The following is a 24,101-nucleotide window of genomic DNA, read 5'->3' on the forward strand; positions in this document are numbered from 1 at the left end:
CCACCACAGTGTTTATTTCACAACGCGTTTCGATTTCCTCCGAAACCTTGTTCGCGTGAAACGTGCAATACGGAGACAGTGACTAATTTAGCCTGATACACATAGTGAACACAAACAACGGACCACTGTTAGGATAGTGGCAGACATGTTGGAGTGGTATCGTACATGGTAGGTATTAAGGAACAAACAATACTCTGTGCAAGAGGTACGTAGGACATGTAGAAATCAGTCACAATTGCAAGAAATCATGCTCCCCCAATGATAAGGTACGGCAACACACATCCGCTAAATAGCGGAGTGAAGGTCCTCAATAGACACCTTTACAACTTTATCAGTCACCTCACTCACGGACACACAAGCAAATGCTAAAATAACACTGTAGAAAGCATTCATCTGAGCAACCATATTAAATCCAAGTGGATACTAGATGCACAATCCGTGGCGGGGGGATAGCGTGTGATGGTAACACAGGACTAAAATCATGGGTAAACACAAATGAGTCAAAAATCTGTGACGTAGATTTTTGGTACAACTGGCAAAAGGAATACTTTGCAGAAGACCAACGTGCACCGCGTGACTAAGTGGCTACTAATGATGTTCAACTTATTCACAGAATAAAAAAATATATTCATCTGTGTCAATCAGGCCCTCCCCTTTCCATGTCATCAGTAGTTGGTGGAAAGTCTTTATACAGTTAGCATAAACAACTCTAGCAGTTGGTAAATAGCAATCTGTATCTCTCAGCTGGTTTAAGGCTTCTGTAACATAGCGCTCTTTGAAAAAAAAAACAATGTTGCCACCCTTATCTGAGGGCTTTATTACAATAGAATCATCATTCCTAAGAGATTGAAAAGCCTGCCATTGTTCAATTGGGATGTTATAATTTTTATTACTTTTAAGTGACTTTTCATTTCTCAATATCTTGAGATCAGTGACAACAGCATCGATGAAGACAACGATTACATCAAACATTGTCTGCGGTGTTTTCCTGGACTTTCTCTTTAGACCACTTTTACCACCAGTCTGTGTCCGTATCTGATTCGGAGGTTTCTAGTGATTGCAAAGTCAAAAGAGTGTCTAGATCAGAGCCGATAATTAAGTCCATGTCATTAGTTGAAACAGTCTCTTGATTCGGGGTTATTTGAGGACGTAACAAGTGTATTTTCTGTAGCTTCAGTTTTCGAGTGTATTTAAACAGGTCCACTCTGGTTTCCACAAAGTCATAATCCACGGTGGGGCAGAAAATCAATCCTAATTGTAGTTCTAGTGTTTCTGCTTCACTAAGTACTCGATCTGAGAGGTTAATAACTGTTTTTGTTGGTACCAACTGCATCGCTTGCCCTTGCTCCTGGTGACTCTGGGAGATGGTGCCTTTTCGACTGCTTTTCCTACCCCTTCTCGTTTTTCGTTTCTTTTTGATGACTGTTGGACCGGTGGATGGGTTTGTTGCCCCGGTCTCTGGCGATTCTCGCAAATTAATTTGTATTCCTGAAAATAAGTGGACCCAGTCGCTGAATGGTCGTCCTCCGCAATACCTTGTTCTCCATCTGAGACTTCCACCTCTGACTCTGAGGTGTCTTTGTTATTCATTGTCCCTCTGCTCTGTTGTTGCATGAGATTTTTTCTAGGTATATCATACTTGCGGGCAAATGTTAGAACGCGACTTGTAAGGTAGTTCTGCTCGTCCCACTGAAACTTCGTTTGTTTACGCTTGCGTATCCCATTCTCATTTTCTTTGAGCCGCTTCATCAATGATGTTTTTAGATCTTCGCTCTGTTTTAAGTCTTTGTCCTTGCTATTCATTTCCTCTAATCTCTAGGTTTCCCCTAACAGTTTTATCTGGTCACTCCAGGCGTATTTGATCAAAATTCTGACCATCCCTTTCGCTGACTCTGTTGTGTGCTCAGACCAGTCCTTTAGCAGCTCCGGAAGTACCTTGCCAGTGCATACAAGGTATTTACACCACAAGTGCATTATGGACTATAATAATAATAATAATAATAACTATGTATGCTGTTACCTCAAAAGTCAAGTGGGCAATTGGATAAAAGGCCTTCAAAATTATGCACTATTATCGGGCTCGCCTGTGAACAAGGCTGAAGGCAGCAGAAACATGTCAGGGAAAGAGAGAAAGAAATGCTGCTATTTTGAATTTCAATTAAGTTTGTGTTTCAGAGATCTGGGCTTCCACAATTTTCTCTGTTGGTGATTTGAAAGGCAGGAGGCTCCATGCCTGTCTAAAACGAAGCTGCCCTGCAGGGACGGGGGCTCCTAACAAATGGGGAGAGATTTGCTGGATATATATATATATATAGTTTTGTCAGAATTAAGCTTCGGATGATTTCGTTAATCCATGAGGCTACAGGCCATGATGCCGTGAGACATTGTCTAAAACATTGTCTGGTGAGACCATCATTTACCAGTGGTCAATTTATTGGCTATCATCCGCATAGGATAATACCTCAAAACCAAAGCCCTGAATTACTTTGGCTAAAGGAGCCACACAAATATTAAAATGAGTGGGGCTCAGGACAGAGCCTTGAGGCACTCTACAATCCACCTGGATTAATTGCGATGAATAAGGTGGAAGCTGGACAGAATAAGACTTATCGGTGAGAAAGTTAGCAAACCAATCTATGGCAGGCCCTTCAACACCAACCTCTGCATGCTAATGGATAAGATTTTTGTGAGAGACAGTGTGGACTTCTGCTGATAGATGAAGTAGAATGAGAGCAGCAGCAGTACCATTTCTGTCTAAAATACTTTTCTAGTTTGCCCAAATTGTGAGAAATATGAATTAACTGCTATGAGCTGCACAGAAGTGAATTGAGAGATATCCAGAAAATTATGTTGTACCAGAAACGTAGTTAGTAGAGAATTTATATGTGATTCTAGCATTTTTACTGGGGCTGGCATTGAGGAAATAGGCCTAAAGTTCTCCGAAACCAGTGGATTTGTTTCAGCCTTTTTTAAATGGCCAACTGTCTGTATTGGACAGTTTCAGAGTGATCCGTCAAGTAGGGACCGAGAAACAGGTGGGTGGTCCAAAAACGTTGGTTTCCTATGTTAATTCCCTGAAGAAATGTTGGCAAGCAATACAGAAAAAAAGCTGAATTAAATTACAACAAATTTGTTTGCAAGTTAGAATCAACCCAGAAAATATATTTTTCATTATTTGTTGTAAATCTGTACAGTAGTTTTGAAGAAATTTGCATGTAAATTATAGTGATATTTGGAACGTTGAGACCACAGCAGTACTGCAATACCCAAAATTTAAAAAAAATGAGTATTCTGATTCATAATAGACCAGTCCTGCAGGACAGAGCATTCTTTCCTATGGGCCTGGAGGCCCATAGGAATGAATGGGAAGCCAGTTACCATTACTGATTCGGTAAATACCGAATCGGTAACGGGGGAGGCAGTATCATGGGTGGAAGGGTGTCACATTGACACCCTGTTGCACCCCTGATTCGTCCATGTGTGCACATGTGGCGCACATACATGCCCTAAGGGCATGTATGTCTGCCACATTGCACACTTCAAATTGCACAAAAATGCTTTTTTCCAGGTATTCGTCATTTACCATCAACTTTTAGTTGGTGGTAAATAACGAATCCCCACACCAACGAGACACTCCCCCTACATCTCATTTCAGGATTCGGTATTTACCGAATCGGTAATTTTACCGATTCAGTAATTTTACCGATTCTGTAAATTACCGAATCCTGAAATTTGCCCCCTACATAGCAAAAGCCTAAATACCGGTCGGTAACGGGATATTTACCGAAAATCGGCCGTTACCGACCGGTATTTGGCTTCCTACATATGGCCCAAAATGAGGCATGGCAGGGGTCCCCCTTGGCATTTCTGTGGAAGAAGCGGTCCCAAAGATATCCACTCTGAGGACAAAATGTTAAAACATTTAGTGTCTGGAGTCTTTCGGAACTCCCATAGGACCCAGCATTCTCCCTCCCTGTGTAATACCACAGGACTCTTGCGGTGAGCGGAAGCCCCGAAATACCAAACAAGCTGCAACAAGGGAATATTGTGTTAATGGGCACCATGAAAAAAAACTTATGAGCAAGAAAAACGTGCAGTGGGGGTACATGGAGGGGTTAGCCCACAAATGCCATGCATGACATTGGACTGGGCACCCGCAAAGTGCTGCGTACAGGCCTAACCACAGGTTTAGCTCTCCAGCCAACCACGCACCATGCGTGGCAAAAGGCTGTGCATGGCAGGCCGTTCACAAGGACCTGGCTACAGGGCTAATACCACACCGCGAATGGCCGCAAAATGGGTGTTGTCCACCATGGAGGTTGGGTGCAGTTCCTGGCCATAGGTCATTTCCTATTGCCAACATCCTATTGTGCACAGCCGAAGGCTGGGGTTGGATTTCCAGAGGGGAGTTGGGTGTTGGGCCCAGCCTTGCAGCCCTCAATATTAACATGTAAAAGAGCCCCTAAATTAGTAATTGTGTATTAGTAACACATCTGTATAAGATGTTTCAAGAAAAGATGACATCAACACAACAGAACCCAGTTCATTTACTATTGGTCCAGTCTAGCACTCCCCTTCCTATATGGGATCTGTTGCCTCTATGGCACGTGGATGTTAGTGGAACACTTGCTTCTACATTTCTTGAATAATTTTGTTGGTTTGTGTTACAGATTATTGACATCAAAATATGTTCTGAACAAATATCATAATATGAATGTTGGCATAAATAATGTTTCTTCGGCTGTAGTTTTTATACAAAAAGCTCCAAAGGGCCATTTTTTTTAGGATACTAAATTTTTGTCACACAGTATTTTGGCCAGGTAACTCTACTACTATACCCTTTATAAGGTGGAGCCTAAGGGCAGCGTGCATGCACTGCTCGCTCTGCGAGGCATGTTGTATTAGGGTATGCACTGGAAGTCCCTCCCACTCTCTGCCCACATTTGTCATTGGCCTGTGTCATTGTCCTTCATAAATGCAGGCTGCTGATTTGTAAGTAGGCTTGTTAGTCCCGCCTTGGTACCACCTTGTCTGCATTTGTTACCGCCCATAAGGACTGGACCTTTTACTTGGCTTGTTACACGGTCTGCGTTATATGTGGGTGAGCACTATTTTGTTTATTGACTATGGGGACAAACAATGACGGCTGCTTTGTTGTTTGTATTTGCAGTGCGCCCACCGCTTTTCGTATAGAGCGATATGCCGCTCTAACTTTAAAAGCGGTTGCCCCCTTTTTCTATTATTACTACTTTCCGCTTCATGGACACCGCACTTTCTTTCAACTTTTTTTTTTTTAATTGCACGTTGAGCGCGGCACCTGCTTTAGGGGCACCGCGCTCAGTTTAATAATTTGTTTTTTAACTATAATTTTGAGTGCGGCGCCCGCTTCACGGACACTGCGCTCTGCAGTACAATAGGTCTTACTTTTGCTAAAGTTTGACCTATTGGTATTGTAAATGATAATGCCTTTTAATATAAAAAGCAATGCCAATACGTCAAAATCTCGCTATTGCGAGACCCATTGTATTGTAATTGCTCATTTTTATGTTTGCTATTTTAAGATTTTAAAAGTGTACGTGAGTCGAAAGGTCAGTGTAAATATCAGTGAAAAGTTGCACCGGTTCGTAGTCAGTCGAAATAGAGCTGGAATGAGTCCTTTGTATGCAATTCAGAAATTTAGGGACAAAGGGGCAGATTTATGTTTGACTTGCGCCTCATTTACGCCGCCGTTGCGTCACTTTTGTGACGCAGCAGCGGTGCAAACCCTGCGCCATGGTGCGGGATATTTACAACGTGACGCATCTGTGCCGTTTTTGCCCCATGGTGCGCAGCATTATAAATGCGGCGCATCCATGGTGGCAGAGCTGGGGCGCACAATAACTGGCGCATCCCTGCTGATATGCGGGGATGCGTCAGTTATTATAAATATGCCCCAAAGTATTTTAATATGTCCCCAAAAATGGTTGCATACTTCATAGGAAATAGTACACAAAGGCTAACAGAAATAGGAACAATCCATCGGTACAAGCAGGCAGACAGAGCGCTCAGTGGCTTACGATCATTCATAAATGAAATACCGGTTTCCACTGATGCCAGACTGTTGGAGCGCTTTCGGGTGACTGACTCGCTAGTCAACCATGATGATGGCTTTGGATGTGGCAACTGAAGAATGCAGACAGGAAACCACGCCAGGCATCAGAGGAAGTGATAACCTGAAGCAGGGCATACAGGAAGTTAGCAGTAACTCACGGGATGTGTGTTAAATGACGTCACCCATGGCCCAAGTGCATTACGAGGCACAGGGCCAAGCCCCAGGCAGCTGGGAAGCACCGCCTTCAGCGTGGATTTCTATACATCTCAAATACAAAAAGTGATGAAAGTAAAGTGACTGGTTTGTGTTAAAATCGTCTATACCTCTGCTCAATTCAGTGGAGAGTGGACTTAGACCTCTATTAGCAGGCCCTGGTTAAAGTCTACCACCAGCTCAAACTTCTACTTACAAGAGCGTCTGAATGATGAAAACGTCAATAACATCCGACACTTGGATTTTACCCATAAAATCTTTTGGCGGGTGAAACCTACCAACATTTACGTGTCATATTTTAAGGCTACTCACCCAATAGTTAAATGCTTCCCCATTAGGTATTTATCATGCGTGAATGATCTAATAATCTTGCCCAGGTGTGGGCTTCAGAGACCAACACTGGCCATCCCTACTTGGAAGAAGCTGAAATGACATGTGGCATTTTTGGAGTTGTATTCCTCTACGGTGATAAGATTTGGAAAAACACTTTTGTTTTTCTTTTATTTCCTTTCCATTCAATACAAATGTCTAAGAAACTTCAATTGTAATATTATATGTGTGCTAGTTCGCCATTTTACTTTTATGGTACGTCAGGAAAGGTTATCAACAAACACAAATTTTGCAAATAAAAAATAAAGTGACAATATCTGGATGTTGCCTCCGAAGAGGTGGATATAGTTATCGAAGGGGGAAGAACACTAGTTCAGCTTCCAGAAAGCCTACACCAATGGGACAGGAAATATAATTTTTAGAACTCACTTCTATCTTCACCAGCAGACAGCATCTGATTTACAACGTATAGTCTTGGAAACCAGTCATCTCACGAGCATTTATTTTGGTTCTCAGTACTAAGCGCTGTCAGGTATATTTTTTAATGGAACCCTCGTTTCCCTTGTTTTTTTTTCCAACGTGTACATTGAGAGATGACGCTGTAGTTTAACTATGATATCTAACTGTTCCCAGCAATCCTAGTTTATAAATGAGCCAGGCACATGGAGATAAAGTAATCACCCCATGGAAAGGAAGTGCATCAGCTGGATGAGGCATCCCTTGAACGCTGAACTTCCTGGTTCTAGGGCCAGTCACTGAAAAACCATCCTCTACATCTGGTACTAAACCGTGAGAAGACCATGCATTTTTAAGGGGTGATTTTTGCTTTAAAGTGATGCAAATTCAGTACAGCTTGTCTTCTTTCCAAAGTACACATTTCAAAAGTAATGAGAAGTCCTTGTTCGTATTTGTACTTTTGTGCATTGTTAAATGGTTTATATTAATAAAAAGCGTGTCAGCAGTGTCAGCCAATGCGTTTCCACCACCCTTAAACTAATATTAATAAATTGTGATACATGTTTAAATGCAGTCATAAATTAAATTGCTATCATCAAGATAAAGTCTTCCAACATGCTGCCAAAAGTACAACTTGAGTATTTTTTATTTGTATTTTCTGGACTCAGATAGTCCCTACTTTATAGTTATGGCTTGAATTATTATTTTTCCTTGAAACCCAGTAATCCATGCCCTCGACCAGCTCCCTCCCTGGTGGGACACCTATGTTCTGGTAGAACGGCCCGGTTTTGTTTGTATCCTAATTCTTTGCATTATCCTAGCATCCCTTTGGACAACTTAGTAGTAGATTGGGGCATTTTATTTTGTTATCTATGTATCTTTGATGCAGCAAGATCTTGTCACATGGCCTTGCTACTGATTCCACTTAAGATACGTTATGTTGCCCACTCTGTGGCTGCTTATGATGCTTTTTGGCGCCCTCTTCCCTTTTCTGCCCCATGACCCCAGCCTCCGCTGCTCTGTGCCCAGTCCCCTCTTGTTCCAGGTGTCACTTATCTGCGTCCCCTGGCAGAGAATTCTCCTACGCATTACTTGATGCCCGTAGACTGGTTTTCGCCATCTCCATTATTTTCAGGGTGACATTCCAGAGAGAAAATAGAAGTTCCTCCCAGGGAACAGTACAGGTGAAAAAGGGAAGCACCTCCAAGGGAAGATTACACAAAAGAGAGCCCAAGAAAGAAAGGCTGGAGATCGAGAAGCTAAATGTAATTTCTTCCAGCAGCAAGGCTATTTGGAAGGTTTCAAAATAGCAAACACCATACTACCTGGGTTCTGCATAGAGAAGGCTGAACCAGTAGATAGCTGTGTGTTCGCAGTCTGCTAAAGGAGTCTGTGAGCAGGACTTGTGGCTAGCTACAGGAGCCATACCCATCCAAAATAACAGGTGCTGAGTGAAATGACAAACCTGGTCTCAAGAGATTAATGATGTCACAGGGTGTGGTGTAAATTTGCAGGGCTCCCATCCTGCCAGCCTCATGCTTACCCTACCTCATTTAGACACACAGTGGACTCTCAGCTGGCTCTCTCATTGAAAACCTGTGACCCAGAGGTCCATCTGCCACTGGCCCATGGGTAAATGTGTTTCAAAACCAGCCCTACTTAGGGTGGGCCTTTTGACACAAGTCTTTTCTGTACAGGAGCTCCATTAAAGGCATAATGGATGCAGACAGGAAAACAAAATGAGCAATTGCCTCTATGATCAGGGAGAAAACTCCACACATATCATGGTCACGGTATTCAGCTTTACAGTCAAGGTACTTTGGTTTAACCGAGCTGAGGGCTCAATTACGACTTTGGCAGTGCTGTGCCAACTCTTCGCCTCCACAGCACCACCGAAGCTGCGCAAGGACCGCCCACCTGATTATGAGTTCAACTCATGCAGGTGGATATCAGTTTGCCTTTCCCATGGCAGCGTCCTGAAAAAGGGCACTGCAATGGTATCAGCAAAAATGTCCCAGCACGGCATGGACTGTGAAGACCATGCCGTGCTGGTATTGAGGGTACAAGCAGACATGGGGCTACATGTTGTGCCACCCCTGAATGCATCTCCATGGCAGAGGGGTCATGGAGGCCCTGTAGGGTCCCATTTGTTCCTCCACTGCCACTGCCACTGTGGTGGGCTCACTACCATGAAAATGATGACGGTGAGGAGAACTTGTAATATGCAGTCCCGCACAGCATATTGCATTGCATCTCCGTCGTAACACTGCCAGGGAATGGTAGTTCCCTTGTGCATCCGGCAGTCCACTGCCGGAATGGCTCAGAGAGTCGTAATTTGGCAGCATGAGTCTGGTGGTCAGTCCTGGAGTCTTATTCAGACTTGTTAAGGACCGCCAGGCAAGCAGAATGGGGATGCTTCTGGTCTGCCATGATGATCAATAGGACTGCTACTACAATGTTTGGAAAAACCTTTGTGTAGTGTTGCCTTTAAGACTGCATTACTTTTGCCTTTATGTGGGTAGGGTGATAATCACCCTTGTCTTGCACATATGGTAAATGTGCAGTATGTCAGGCATTAGTGGACAGAGAATAGATCTACCAATGTAAATCTGCTTGGTTGGCCATAACAAAGAGTTCTAAGAACGGCATGTGGCCTCCAAAAAGAAACCAGTTTCTTTGGAACTGTATCTCTAAGACTGAACATTGTATGAGAAACAAATTTCGCCATGACCACTGAAGAACAAAGGGCAAAGTCGCATGAAAATATAAAGTAGAGATTTTATCAATCTCTGATTTTGAATACAACCAATTAGTATTATGTAGGTACAGACCCTGTACCAAAGAGCTCAATGTGAGAGTCTTCAGAAGGTAAAGATAGCATGATGTCAATTATGTCTACGGGCTTTAGTTTCATTTGAAAGTGGTGATCTAGCAAATATTTTATGCATTTGGGAAGTGTCTTGGTTTAGTTTGGGTATGGCTATCCTTATGTTTGCTACTTTTTATGTTACGCAGATTTGTAGAGCTTACTAGCACCCACGAGGGTATCCTGGCACTGAGCAGGTGCGAGTCTAGCCACAACTAGGGTCTAGTGGGAATACTCGAAAAGCCCGGTCTTCAGCTTCTTGCTTGATGAGGAAGCACTTATGTGTAGCGGCAGGTCATTCCACATGGTAGGAGTGATGCAGGAGAAGGCTCGACCTCCGTATCTGGTTTTCTGTATGCGCAGGATGTGTGCAAGTAGGAGTCCAGACGAGTGGTGGTGTCTGGGAGGTTTGTGAAAACAGATGTGATTATTGAGTGTTCTGTTATGTGGTGCTTTGAAGGGGTGCTCCTTTGTGAATGGGGGTCTGCCGCTATCTGGTGAGTTTTTTGTTGATCCTGGCATAGTGTGTGCTCCTGTAGATCTGCTTACTTGTGACTAGGACGTGTGACAGTTTTATAGGTGCTGATTGGGAGCCATTTGAAAATCTTACTTAGCATCTTCTGGGTATGGAAGTATGAGGTTATGATGGTATTGACTTGAGAGGTCATGGTATGTTTGCTGTCGATGATGATCCAGAGGATCTTGGTGTGGGTGAAGAGGGTGCTCTGTTTGCCACCAGGTGGAGTCCCACTGTGATGTGCTCTTCCTAAAGATTATGATTTTGGTCTCGTCTGTGTTTAGATTTAAACAGTTGGCCTTTTTCCAGAGGGTGATTTCACTCATGCAAGCATTGAACTTGATCTGGGTAATGGACATCTTGTCCATTAGGAAGAGAATGGGTTGTATGCCATTGGCGTAGGACAGAACATTGATGTAATGAGAGTAGATGATGCTGGCTAGAGGGATCATGTATTCATTGATGAAGGTTGAGCTCAGGAAGGATCATTGCAGAACTTTGCAGATGAGTTCGTTGGCGTCCTAAGTGTATGGTGTCAGACTGACTGACGGGGTCCTTCAAGTCAGGAGGAAGCAAACCGATTGGAGCACATGTCCTTAGGTTCCAATTTTGTGTAATCGTTAGATGAGGATGGGGCAGGAGACTGTCAAATGGTGTAGAGAGGTCCAGGAGGATGAGGGACGCTATGTCTTCTCTGTTTCAGAGTCATGCGGATTTCATCCGTGAAAGCAAAAAGGGCAGTATCTGTGTTGTGGTTAAGTCTAAAACCAGACTGAGTCGCATCGAGTAGTTGGTGGTCATTGTGGTATTCAGTGAGGTGTCTGTTAATGATTTTTTTAAAGTCCTTGGACAGGTATGATAGCAGAGAGATTTGTCTGTAGTTGGCAGGCGTTGAAGAGTCTGCAGAGGGTGTCTTCAGCAATGGAGAAACAGTTGCATATTTCCAAACATCTGGGTTGCATTTCTCTGGACTAAGCATGGTGGGGCAGAGATCCGATGGGGCCCCTGAGTGCATGGACTTTGTGGTGGTGATAGTTTCTTCTAGGTTGATGATGGGCCATGTGATTAGCATTGGTTCTTTGGATAAGATCGGGAAGTGTTTGGCGAGGTCAGTCATGTCTAATTGTGGGCTGAAGTTTCTGTAAATGGCAGTGATTTTGTTGTTGATTAATTTAGAGAGATAGTTGCAGAGGTCCTGCGAGAGGGTGATCTAGTTGGAGGCGGCCAATGGTGGGATGAAATCTTTCACTTTGTCTGGGATTACAATTTATATTTCCAGGGAGGCTGAGAGCATGATTGTTTATAGTTACCATTAACTTCAAATTACTTATTGATTTTTATGCCATTTGGGCCTACATATTTTGATTCTGTTGAGGGATTATGTTATTTGTCTAGGATTCCATAATTGAGTTGAGCAGAAAAGATCTCAGGGTTCCAGACTTTCACAACCACTCATCTGGCCATCATGCACATCATACCACTCAGCACAAACTATTCTGTCTGCTCATATTTGTCAGATGGGGTATCCTTTATCTAAAAACACAACAGAAATGATCACTCCAGTAGTTTACTCTTCATGGACATTTTAATTGGTGAAACTACTATAACATCAAGCAATGTAGGCAATGCCGACAAGCCCAAATAAAAAAGTTCCTGGGCCAAGATTCCTAAAAGACTCCCGGATAACCGAGAACAAAATCCAAGAATCCAAATATCTTGGCTTTCTTAAAAGTCAAGTATCACTCATTCTCTCTGTTGCCCATCTGCACCCATATCCTTCATCTCCTTTTGAAGACTGGACAGAGTACAAGAAAACTGGTGATGTGCAATGTTAGAAACAATTAATTTTATCAGCCTTGTGGAGCTTCTTCGAAACTTCATCAGTTTCACAAAGTTGCTGAAGTTAAAAAAAAGGGTGAACATTTCTACAAAAAGTACATCTGGTGGGAGACAAACCCTTAACGATATATATTTTGGAGACAAAAATCTCCCAAGAACTTTTTTAACAACATTTTGTCTTTAAGCAAAGTTTTTCAAAGGGGACTTATGTGCCAACTTCCTCAATTTACGAAGTGTGTCAACTTCACAGAAGTATGCTGGTGCAATTTTGTATGTCACTATTTAACACAAAGGGGTCGAACACAACACGGGGGCCAAATTTTACTAATGTTTTGGGGCAGCCACAATGCAAAATGCAAGTCAAGATTTACTAAGCCATTTGAGGACCAATTGGCAATGTGTTTAGGTGGCTTTGTAAAAATAGAACGCAACACAGTGCCTTGCACTTCATTACATTACACGGCATTGTCGTAGGTGTTACATGGATGAAGCATGGGCATCCTCATGCATCCACACATATATTTTGACACAAATCCAGATTTACTACAGGTATTAAATCTGGGTTTGCACCAAAATGGTGTACCTGCCTAAGAGTGGCATAGTGAGGAGAAATAACTTAATTTCTCCTTTTCACTTAATCTTTCCATGTGTTTTGCATTCTGCAGCACACAATCAAAGAGGAATATGCCTCTGAGGAAGGATTTGGTGCAGGAAGGTATACTTTCATGCACAGAAGCAATCATGCCCGTTAAGCAGAAATCCCTTGCAGCATCGCACAAGAGTACCTGCATTTGTGCTAGGCTGCCTAAAGTGTGCCAGCGCAATGAGAAAATTGAAGTGAGCCATATCTTAGTAGATATGGCGCATTTCTGCTCTCTCCCCTCCATGCAATGCAACATAGCAAGTTGTCTTGCTGTTTTGTGTTGCATAAGAGGTTGGCAAATCCAGACCTTTATCTTTCTTACATTAGAATGTGCACTTGCTTCATCCTCATGGTGTGAATAATGTTGCGATGGATAAACATTTTTTAAACATATTATCCTCTGAAGTTCGTAAGTACAGAAAAAGGTGCCTAGCATCAAGGTAGAAATGCTCCTCATATTTATCCACCCATTTGTGAAAAGTAGATAAGAGAGGATTTTTTCTTAGGAGAGCAATAAGATTCTTCCTGCAGTTCTCAGCTTCGCAACTTCCTGAAAGTGGTGAAAAGTTTGCGGATTTAGTAAAACTTTGATGTTAAGAGATGTTTTCCACCAAAGAGTTTTTCACACCTATCATGTTTGCAAACATTGATGTTCTTTGTCATAACACAGATGGAAAATGTAGGTTTGGATGGAATTGTTATATTGGTTTGGGGTATTCATGGGATTCAATGGCTCCCATTAGCTTTGTCACTGATGCTCAAACAGAATTGTATTTAGCTGTATGACGTTACTACATAATTAAACGTGCGATGGTTTAAGGAGACACTGTCTGTGCTCCTTGCTAGTTCTCTTCAACATCCTGAGCAGTATCAACCTTTCTGTGTTTCTTCATTATCTGGTGGGTGGCAGCTCAGAGGGAAAATAGAAGTTCAACGGAGGAAGTTTCAGACGTAAAAGACATGTAACTTTGAGGTAAGATGGCCCTGAGAAAGCATCAATCACACAAAGGCACCCAATAGAGAAATGTAGGAGAGAGGAATGGTGGATCACACCCAAAACCTAACTTTCCAACAATGCATGAATCCTTTTGATACATGCAGATTTATAAGGCAGAAACAGGGTCTGAAGCTTTTAGAACACAAACCGCAAACAGGTTTGAGGGCTGCCCTAACCCTGAATCCCATTCATAATCAACAAGTAAACCAACTACCATGTTTAAGAAATTAAGTTACCAGTTGAGGGAGGTGAAACCCTACTCAAGCAGTAACCACAATCCATGTCAAGGTGAAACACAAGCAAACCTCAAATTAACCTGTGCTTATCCCTCTGGAAGCTTGGCACAAAAGCAGTCAGTCTTAACTTAGAGGCAATGTGTAAAGTATTTATGCAGCACTTCAAACAGTAATAAAGTGAAAACACAGCACAAAAAAAATCCCACACCAATTTACAAAATAGAGTATATTTTATTAAATTATTTGAGACCAAAACGACAAAAATCTAATTAGTAGAACTGGAAATATGCAATTGTAAAGATTTAGGTAAAAATAGTGCTTAAAAACACAAAGTGCCAACTGTCTTTTACTGGTTGTGCTAACTGGGGAAGAGTAATAGGTTTGGGCTGACCGCAATTTAGGGCAGGTCAAATACAGGTACCAGGTTTGTCCTGCTGGAAAAGTTACCATCAAAAGTCTAGTGCAAAGAGTTCTGTTCACGGTGAAGGTGACCACAAGGAGCAGACAGGTCACCATAGATAGTCATAACCGTAGCGCGAAGATCCTGTTGGACGTCACGGAGAGTCATTGCTGGTGATTTGCATTGCTGTTGATACTGTTGCACAGAGAGCAGATCTCACATAGCCAGTCCTAGCTGACAGTCACTGCAGTGCAAAGTCTCTTGTTCACCAGAGCATTTGCATTGCCGGCCAGCATTGGAGGTGACATCTTGGTGAGAATGGACCAGTTTGTGGTCACGAAGAGAGCAAAACTTCAGGATTTCTACTTTTCTTAAAGAAGGATCTCAACTGATGCTAAACCAAGAGTCCAGGACCTGGGAGACACCTCTTGGGGAACAGGAACACATTCCAGCAGAGGACAACAGAGCTCAGGCTGGTCCAGTTGCAGCAGGTTAGCTGGGCAGTTGTGTGTTGTGCCCCAGAAGCTTTGAGGAGGAGGCCAGCTAACTAGCACTTGTAATCACTCAGGCAGCCTAGGGTGAAGGAGCAGGTCCTGTCTTCCTTCTCAGAGAGCAGGGCAGTCCTAAGGCAGCAGGGCAATCCTCTGGTAGCAGGGCAATCCTTCTGTTGCCTTCCGCAGGCCTAGGAGAAAACCATAGAATGGGTCTGAGGGTCCCATGTCTATACCTGATGCCAGAGGGAGAAGATTCTGGAGTTTTCCCCCCACAGACATGTCTGGAAATTCCTGCCTCCCTGACCTGGTCCCAGTTTGCCTGCAGCCACAATAGGCTAGTGTGAAGTTCTTTGTGTGTGAGCCGAGGCAGTGCCTTTGAAGTGCAAGTATGACAGGTGACAGCTCCGACCCTCGCATCAAGTCAGGACTGCCCATCCTGCCAACTCCCAGAATCTCTATTATAAGGCTGTCCGGTAGGAATACACAAATGCCAAATACATTCGGTCATGTGTCCCAGGACCAGGCTGAAGACACCAAATGGTTCAGACAGAAAATGCCAACTTTATATTTGTGCCATTTTCAGAATTGTGACTTAAAATCTGACTTTACTATTGAAGAGGGTTTTAGATTACAACCTCAGACAAAAAACATGACATTCCTACCTCCTCCGAAACAAACGTTATCACCTATTAAATGTAATAAGGTAACCTAATGTTATCCTATGGGAGAGGTAGGCCTTCTAGTAGCGAAAAAATGAATTTAAGAGTTTTTCAGTCCCAGGACATGTAAAAGTTAAAAGTTTTTAAGTACACTACATCTGCCCTGTTTAGGGCCTACCCTAAGAGTGACTTATATGTATTAAAACGGAAGCTCAAGGTCCAATTGTCAATTTAAACTGCACACACAGGCTGCTATAGGAAGCCTAGGACATGGTTAAAAAGCTACTTAAGTGGGTGGTTCAATCAGTGCTGTAGGTCCACACAGCTAGTTAATACACAGACCCTGGGTAAATGTAGTATCACTTTACTAGGGACTAATAAGTAAATAAACTGTGGCAATTGGGTGTAAACCAATTTTCACCATGTTTAAAGGAGAGTGTACAAGGACGTTAGTGCTGGTTAGGTAGAGCGTGCAGAGTTCTAAAAGCCAATAAAAATAGATTCAGAAAACAGGCGGGTGAAGGCAAAACAGTTTGAATATGACCCTGCAGAAAGGGCCAAGTCAATCACAGTGGAACCAGAACTAAATATGAATAATGCTAATCACTTTAAACTAAGCAGCTAATAAGGTGTGAATCTCTTGTATCATAAATGTTCAAAAGATATTTGCATTTTCTCAGTGTTAAAATATTATATCTTTTGCAATTAGAGAATGGTGCTCAATACACATGAATCTAGTTTATGCTACAAGAAATCAAAACTGAAAAATATGCATCATAGTGAAAATTTCAACCAGTAATTGATATTGAAGAACACTCACCCATTTCACTGAGATCATAAGTACCGCTGTTCCAATTGGTCCAGAGTACACTCCGTAGCCCCAACGATCATGATAGATCCTCACTGCGATGGTCAGTACGCCAAACATTATAAGGGTTGATCTCTTTGGCTCATCAAAGTCCGCCAGAGCTATGTGGTTTAGGGCAAACAAAGCAATGATGATTATCACTGAGAAAACAATAGGCATTCTTTACTGATTTTTTCATTAATGATGTCATTTGAGATGTTATCAGTGATGTCATGTGAGTTAATATGAAGTGCATGATGTTATGGTAACTTTACCTAACCATAACCACTGAATTTTAGAGGGGTTTCAGTTTTATATTGTAGTCAAAATCTCAATGTAATTATGCTTTCCTCAGTGAATTTCTGAGGTTTATTTTAAAATACATATATATGTAGTTTCCAAGTTTAGGTGGACAGCATCTCCTTTATATGGAGCACCCTACAACAACACTGACATTATGCTCACCTCAAAAGTTTATTTTTCTGGCAGAGTTTTCACTATACCTCAGCTCTCTACCATGCACACTCTTGTCACAAATCATGTCATTTCAGATGGCAAACTCCCCCAGGCAGCAGCCAACAGCAAACAGTGCACAGCCAAAGGCCATGCACAGCAGGGGGTTGTCCACAGAGCCTGTGGCCAGGCTCTGTGGCCAACCCCACCGGAGGCAGCCAACGCTCTCACAGGCAGCCAACCCCTTGCTACACACAGACTTTCATCGTGCGGGGTGTGGGGTTGGGCACAGGATCTGGCTTTATCCACCTTCCCGCAGACAGCCAACCCCATGCAGCACACAGCCTTTGATCATGAGAAGTGTGGGGTTAGCCACATGGCCTGGCTTGCAGCCTGGCTCTGCATCCAACTCCCCACAGGCAGTCAACCCCACACTGCGCTCGTTCTTTGGCAATTTGCAACAGGGCATGTGGCCAGTCCCTTTGGCCAACCCACCCATAGGCAGCCAACACCCCCTACAGGCAGAAAACCCCACCCTGCCCACGGCCTGTGGAGCCAGGCCCTGATTCCAATTCCCCACAGGCATCCATCCCCACACTGTGTTTGACCTTTGCCTATGTGTAGTAGGGAGTTAGCAACAGGGCTCGCTCCAGGCAGGCTACCAATCCCACCCTGTGCACACCCTGTGGCGTGCACAGGGAAGGGTTGACCTTTGGGTTCCTGGGACCCCATCCCCTGTGGTCAAAGCATATATATTAAGCGGGCCATGTAGCCCCTCTCCTGATTCTTAGTTGGCCCTAGCGACCCCATCTTCCAGGGCCAGTTTCAATAACAAGAGGAGGGGGACAAATGGTCTCCCTCCTCAAGCCCTAAAAGGCCCCGGGAAACAAACCCTGTGGGGCCAAATACAATTAAACAAGGGAGTAGGGCATGCAGTAGGGCATGCAGCTCCCCTCACCAAACCTATTCTGGCCCCAGAGACCTCATCCCTCGGGGTAAACCAAAGGAGGGGGCTGTTCAATCACCCTCCCCAAACCTTCTGGGGCATCAGGGACCTATCCTCCAAGGCAAAATTCTAAGGGGGATAGTGGGCATACAGGCCCCTTTCCCAAGCCTTAATTGGCCCTAGGGACTCCATCCCTTGGGGCGTTTTTTTTTTAAAGAAGAAGGGTGGCTGCGCAGCTCCAGTCCCCCTGCCTGAGCCTTCTTAGCCCTGGGGAGCCCATTCCCCGGGGCAAGAGGTGTGTGCCCTGATGCTCTCCCAGGAAACTCACATAGCACATGTTATGAGCCACAGGGGTATCAGGACCCTTGCGGCTTCAGTTGGCTCCATCCATAGTGCAGGAGCAGGCACTGCCCAGAGGGAGTAGCTATTTATGCTTACTCTTTAGGTGGGAACAGTATGGGCTCTGTTTCCCTGTCTGCATCAGTGTCTTCTACCAGTCGGCTGTAGCATTTTTATATATCCCGCCAGCTGGGAGCAGACTTATGTGTTTGCTCCTGCTTGGCAGGATATTTTAAAATGCTTCCATCAGAAGGAAGCAATTGCATGTTTTCCTGGTCCCGGCACACAGTAAGTGGGCCTTTAAAGGCTCGGGCAGAGGGGCCAAGTGCCTCCCCTCCCTTTTAATTAAAGTAACGGCCCTGGAGTAAGGTGTCCCAAGGGCCTCTTAAGGATCGGTGTGGCCCCCACTCTCCTTTTACTTATATTTTGGTCCTGGGGAATGGTGTCCCTGGGATCTAAGTAGGCTCCTGGAGGAGGGCCACGTGCCCTACCTCCTTTTATTTTATTACTTGGCTCTGCGGATGGGATCAATGAGCCTTTAGATGCTTGGAGAGAGAGTGGGCCATGTGGACCCCTCCCACTTTTACAAATTTGGCCACAAGGGATGGGGTCGCTTAGGGCCACTCCTGTGGTCCCCTCCCTTTCATTAATATATGCAGCCCCAGGGGATGAAGTCCCCAGGGGCCAAAATGGGCTGGGGAAGGGGGCTCTACTCATGCCATATATATATATCCAAGTAACCACTTCCACCAGCTTCGAAAGTCCTTCTATTGCTTGCGAAGTAAGTACACGAACCAAAATAAAGGTGCAATTTTCATTCGTTTATTTGCCCAGAGCGACGGCCATAACGTTTCGGCTCCCCTGGATATATATATATCACATCAGTGATGTCATCAGTGATGTCATTGACCATGTTATGAGGAATGTAATATGTGAAGTCATCAGCAGGGGGCGTGAGTTATAGTTACTTCAACTAACTTTAACGGACAAATTTCTCTGATTTTGTATGACTGAAATGTCCAACTAACTATAACGTCCCTGAAACCTGTGTTTTTTCAGTGAATTTCTAAGGTTTTTTAAATTCTAATTTCTAACTATAATGTCCCTTGAACCTATGGTTTTTTCAGTGAATTTCAAAAGTGTGTTAAATGCTAATTTCTTACTATAACGTCCCTGAAACCTATGTTTTTTTCAGTGAATTTCAAAGGTTTTTCAAATGCTAATTTCTAACTATGCCTACATAGGTTGGACATATGCAGAAAGAGGAAGAAAGGTGCAGAAAGAAGCAAGAGAAATGCATAAAGAACCAACAGAGGTGCAGAAAGAGGTCTTGTTGCAAAGTGATCCTGTGCCCCCAACTTTTTGCTGACTGGTTCGGGTGGTAACTGACTGGGCCCAGTACCAGTACTATGCTAAAAGACACTTTGAATGCAGTGAAAACACCTACATACACTAGGGTACATTATGGGTTGGGGTAGCCCTGTGATTGGCATGACCTCCCCTGTAAGGCCCTAGTATGAAATAGGGCAGGGGAATTAAAACTATCTCTAAGTCAGAAGTGCAGAAAGAAGCATGTGAGGTGCAGAAAGAACCAACAGAGGTGCAGAAAGAGGCTAGAGGGGTACAGAAAGAAGCAAGAAAAGTACAGAAAGAAGCAAAAGAGGTGTAGAAAGAGGCAAGAGAACTGCAGAAAACGGCAAGCGAGGTGCAGGAAGGGGCAGGAGAGGTACACAAAAAGGCAAAAGGGGTACAGGAAGAGGCAAGAGGGGTGTAGAAAAAAGCAAGAGAAATGCAGAAAGAAGCAACAGAGGTGCTTAAAGAGGCAAGAGGGGTGCAGAAAGAGGCAAGAGAAGTACAGAAAGAAGCAACAGAGGTGCAGGAAGAGGGATACAGACATTTGCAAGAGAGGTACAGAAAGAAGTAAGAGCAGTGCAGAAAGAAGCAATAGAAGTGCAGAAAGATGCAAGAGAGGTGGAGAAATAGGGAAGAGGGGTGTAGAAGGAGGCATGAGGGATGCATACATTTGCAAAAGAGGTGAAAAAAGAACCAATAGAGGTGGAAAAAGGGGCAAGAGTGGTGCAGAAAGAGGTAGGAGAGATGCACAAATTGGCAAGAGAGGTACAGAAAGAGGCAGGAGGGGTGCAGAAAAAGGAAGAGAAGTGCAGAAAGAAGCAATAGAGGTGCTGAAAGACGTGCAAAGGGTACAGAAAGAGGCAGGAGGGGTGCAGAAAGAAGGAAGAGAAGTGCAGAAAGAAGCAACAGAGGTGCTGAAAGACACGTGAAGGGTGCATAAAGAGGCAAGAGAAGTGCAGAAAGAAGCACGAGAGGTGCAGAAACAGGCATGAAAGGTGCTGATAGAGGTAACAAGGGTGCAGAAAGAGGCAAGAGAAGTGCAGAAAGAAGCAACAGAGGTACAGAAAGAAGCACGAGAGGTGCAGAAATAGGCAGGAAAGGTGCTGAAAGAGGGAACAAGGGTGCAGAAAGAGGCAAGAGAGGTGCAGAAAGAGGGAAGAGGGATAAAGAAAGAGGCAAGAGGGGTGCAGAAAGGCTCCAGAGAAGTGCAGAAACAAGCTAGAGAAGTGCAGAAAGAGGCAAGAGAATTGCTGAAAGAAGCAACAGAGGAGTAGAAAGAAGCAAGAGAAGTGCAGAAAGAGGCAAGTGAGGTACAAAAAGAAGCAAAAGCAGTACAGAAAGAACCAACGGAGGTGCACAAAGAGGAAAGAGGGGTGCAGAAAGAGGTTGGAGAGGTGAACAAAGAGGCAAGAAAGTTACAGAAAGAGGCAAGAGGGGTACAGAAAGAAGGAAGAGAAGTGCAGAAAGAGGCAAGAGAATTGCTGAAAGAACCAACAGCGGTATAAAAAGAAGCAAGAGAAGTATAGAAAGAGGCAAGTAAGGTACAGAAAGAAGCAAGAGCAGTGCAGAAAGAACTAACAGAGGTGCAAAAAGAGGCAAGAGCGTTGCAGAAAAAGGTAGGAGAGGTGCACAAAGTGGCAAGACAAGTACAGAAAGAGGCAAGAGGGGTGCAGAAAGACGGAAGAGAAGTGCAGAAAGAAACAACAGAGTTGCTGAAAGATACAAGAAGGGTGCAGAAAGAGGCAAGAGAAGTTCAGAAAGAAGCAACAGAGGTGCAGAAAGAAGCAAGAGAGGTGCAGAAAAAAAATAGTGAGGTTCAGAAAGAGGCAAGTGAGATGCAGAAGGAAGCAAGGGGTCTGCAGAAAAAAGCAACAGAGGTGCTGAAAGAGGCAAGTGGGGTGCGGAAAGGGACAAGAGAAGTGCAGAAAAAGGTAAGTGAAGTACAGAAAGAAGACAGTGAGGTGCAGAAAGAGGAAGAAATGTGCAGAAAGATGCAAGAGAAATACAGAAAGAGGCAAGAGAGGCACAGAAAGAAGAGAGGTGTGTGCACCATTAGTACCAATTTAACACCCACATTTAGCATTAAGTAACACGTGACCATTCCAGCTTTGCAAATGGCCTTCCACCATGTTGTAACACATGAAGCTGCTTTTTTGGGAACATTTGAGCCGTTTGAGCTAGAAACAGGTCTTTTTTTGTTCAAATCTGCAGATTAGACAGCAGATGATGGAATATTTGGCAAATGTGGAAAATGTTTAATTATGTGAAAATTGGTGCAGCCAAACAGTCACATAATTCCAGTGCCCTGCTCATACCTCGACTAGGTCCAAAAGTGCTCCTCAGTGGTTCCTTCTTTTTTGGGCCTCATTGAGTTTATAGTTTAGCATCTATGGAAACGAGGAAGCCTAAACTTGAGGTTACCACTCCACAACACAACTACAATACCACATAATTACTCTCCAAAACATATAATCCCACTCCACATAATTCCTATACACTAAATACCTCATACTTCTCTATTCACAAAGTTTCACTGCAAAACATACCACATAATGCCACTACACATAACGTACATCCACTTTACACCAAAAACATTAGTAAAAAACATTTACAATGTCAATAGCTCTAACTCTTGCAAATGTGAAACCTATTACATTGCAAATCCTTCTTCAACTAGTAGTTGCGTTTGCAGAGTGGTGGAGAAAGGGAAACCTGCTCTCGCTTCAACGAAGCAAATCAGTATTGCTTTTGAGCAACGGGAGCTGCATGTTAGCAGCTCCCCTTGCTCAAAAGCAATGCCGGCTCCCGCAGAAGGCGGGGAGCCGGCGGTACCGTGGGGGCATTGGGGCTCCCCCCACAGTCCCCAACGAAAAGGGCAGGAGTGGCCTGGGAGGGGGGTCACGTGGCCCCCCTCTCTTTGCTTTGAAAAAAAAAGAATGACCGGGCCTCGGGGGATGGGGTCCCCAGGGCTGAAATTGGCCTCGGAAGGGGAGCCACGCTGCGCCCTTCCCATATTTCTTTTGTTTACAAAATAGGGGTCAGGCCCTGGGGGACGGGGTCCCGAGGGGCCCAAAAATAGTAAAAGAAGGGGGTCACACAGCCCCCTTCTAAAAAATGTAATATAAAAAAAAGCCGGCATCTCGCCGGAGGCCCAGCCCCCTCCCTGCACCACTCTGCAAACGCTCCCCCTGGCATGTTGTACGTTGGGGAATAAATTCCCCTTGAATTCTGAGGGTCCATGGGGGCCAACTAGCCCACCAGGTACCTCAAGTATGCGCCACAGAGCTGGGTTGCAGAGAGGTGGTCCGAGGCCACGCCCCTTTTTACACCACTCTGCAAACGCGCCTCTTGGTGCACTGCTGGTGGGGCAATGAGGTCCTCTTGTGTACTGAGGACACAAGTGGACTTCATCCTCCGAGCAGAAGTACACCAGGACCCACGTTTGCAGAGTGGTGTAAAAAGGGGCATGGCCTCGGAACACCTCTCTGCAAGGCAGCTCTGTGGTGCCTACTAGAGATACCTGGTGGGCTGGTTGGCCCCCATGGACCCTCAGGATTCAAGGTGACTTAATCCCCGAACCCAGAACGCACCGGGAGGTGCGTCTGCAGAGTAGTGGAGAAAGGGGGCATGGCCTGTGTCCACCTCTCAGTAATCCCACTGTGTGGGGCTTACTGGAGGTAAGAGGAAGGCCAGTTGGCTGCAAAAGGACCCCAGCAGGGAAGGAGACTTCAATCCCCATCCAGTAGCGTGCCAGGGAGCGCGTTTGCAGAGCGATGGGCAAAAGGAGCGTGGCCTGCTATAAGAACTTAGCAATCCTGCTGTGTAGGACTTACTGGAGGTAATTGGAGGAGAAGTTGGCCCCCAGGGATGTCCCCTCTTGTTACCTTCAGTAAGTCCAACACAGTGAGATTTCTAAAACGTCTTCGGATGCCATGCCCACCTTTCTCCACCTTTCTGCAAACACGCCTACTGGCAGACTACGGGATGGGGGATAAGGTCCAATTTACTCCTGAGGGACTTTGGGGGCCAAGAAACCCTCCTGGTACCTTCTGTATGTCCTATGCAGCGGAATTCTTGAGCGCTGGTCAGAGGCCCAGCATCCTTTCCCTACCACTCTGCAAATGCGACTATTACTTAAAGTAGCATGTTTCTGCACCTCTGACTTAGAGGTAGTTTTATCCCCCTGCCCTATGATATACTAGGGCCTTACAGGAGAGGCAATGCCAATCACAAGGGTACCCCAACCCGTAGTGTACCCTAGTGTATGTAGGTGTTTTCACTGTATTCTAAGTGTCTTTTAGCATAGAACTGGCTCTGGGCCTGGTTAGTCAGAGTCAGTTACCACCAGTACCAATCAGCAAAAAGTTGGGGGCACAGGATGACTTTGCAACAAGGCACCTCTGTTGGTTTGTTCTGCATATC

The 24,101-nt window shown here is 44.4% G+C and overlaps 1 protein-coding gene across 1 annotated transcript in view; it reads right to left on the minus strand.

The window, feature by feature from the left end:
* The window catches only part of MYMK (myomaker, myoblast fusion factor), a 121,377-nt gene that overhangs the window by 44,181 nt on the left and 53,095 nt on the right, over positions 1-24,101 (minus strand). The window contains exon 3 of the mRNA XM_085612505.1: positions 16,562-16,710. Coding sequence (XP_085468631.1) covers positions 16,562-16,710 — 149 coding nt within the window. The remainder of the gene's footprint in view (positions 1-16,561; positions 16,711-24,101) is intronic.

Source organism: Triturus cristatus, chromosome 1_2 (assembly GCF_964204655.1).
Source record: "Triturus cristatus chromosome 1_2, aTriCri1.1, whole genome shotgun sequence".
Classification (NCBI taxonomy): Eukaryota; Metazoa; Chordata; class Amphibia; order Caudata; family Salamandridae; genus Triturus; species Triturus cristatus.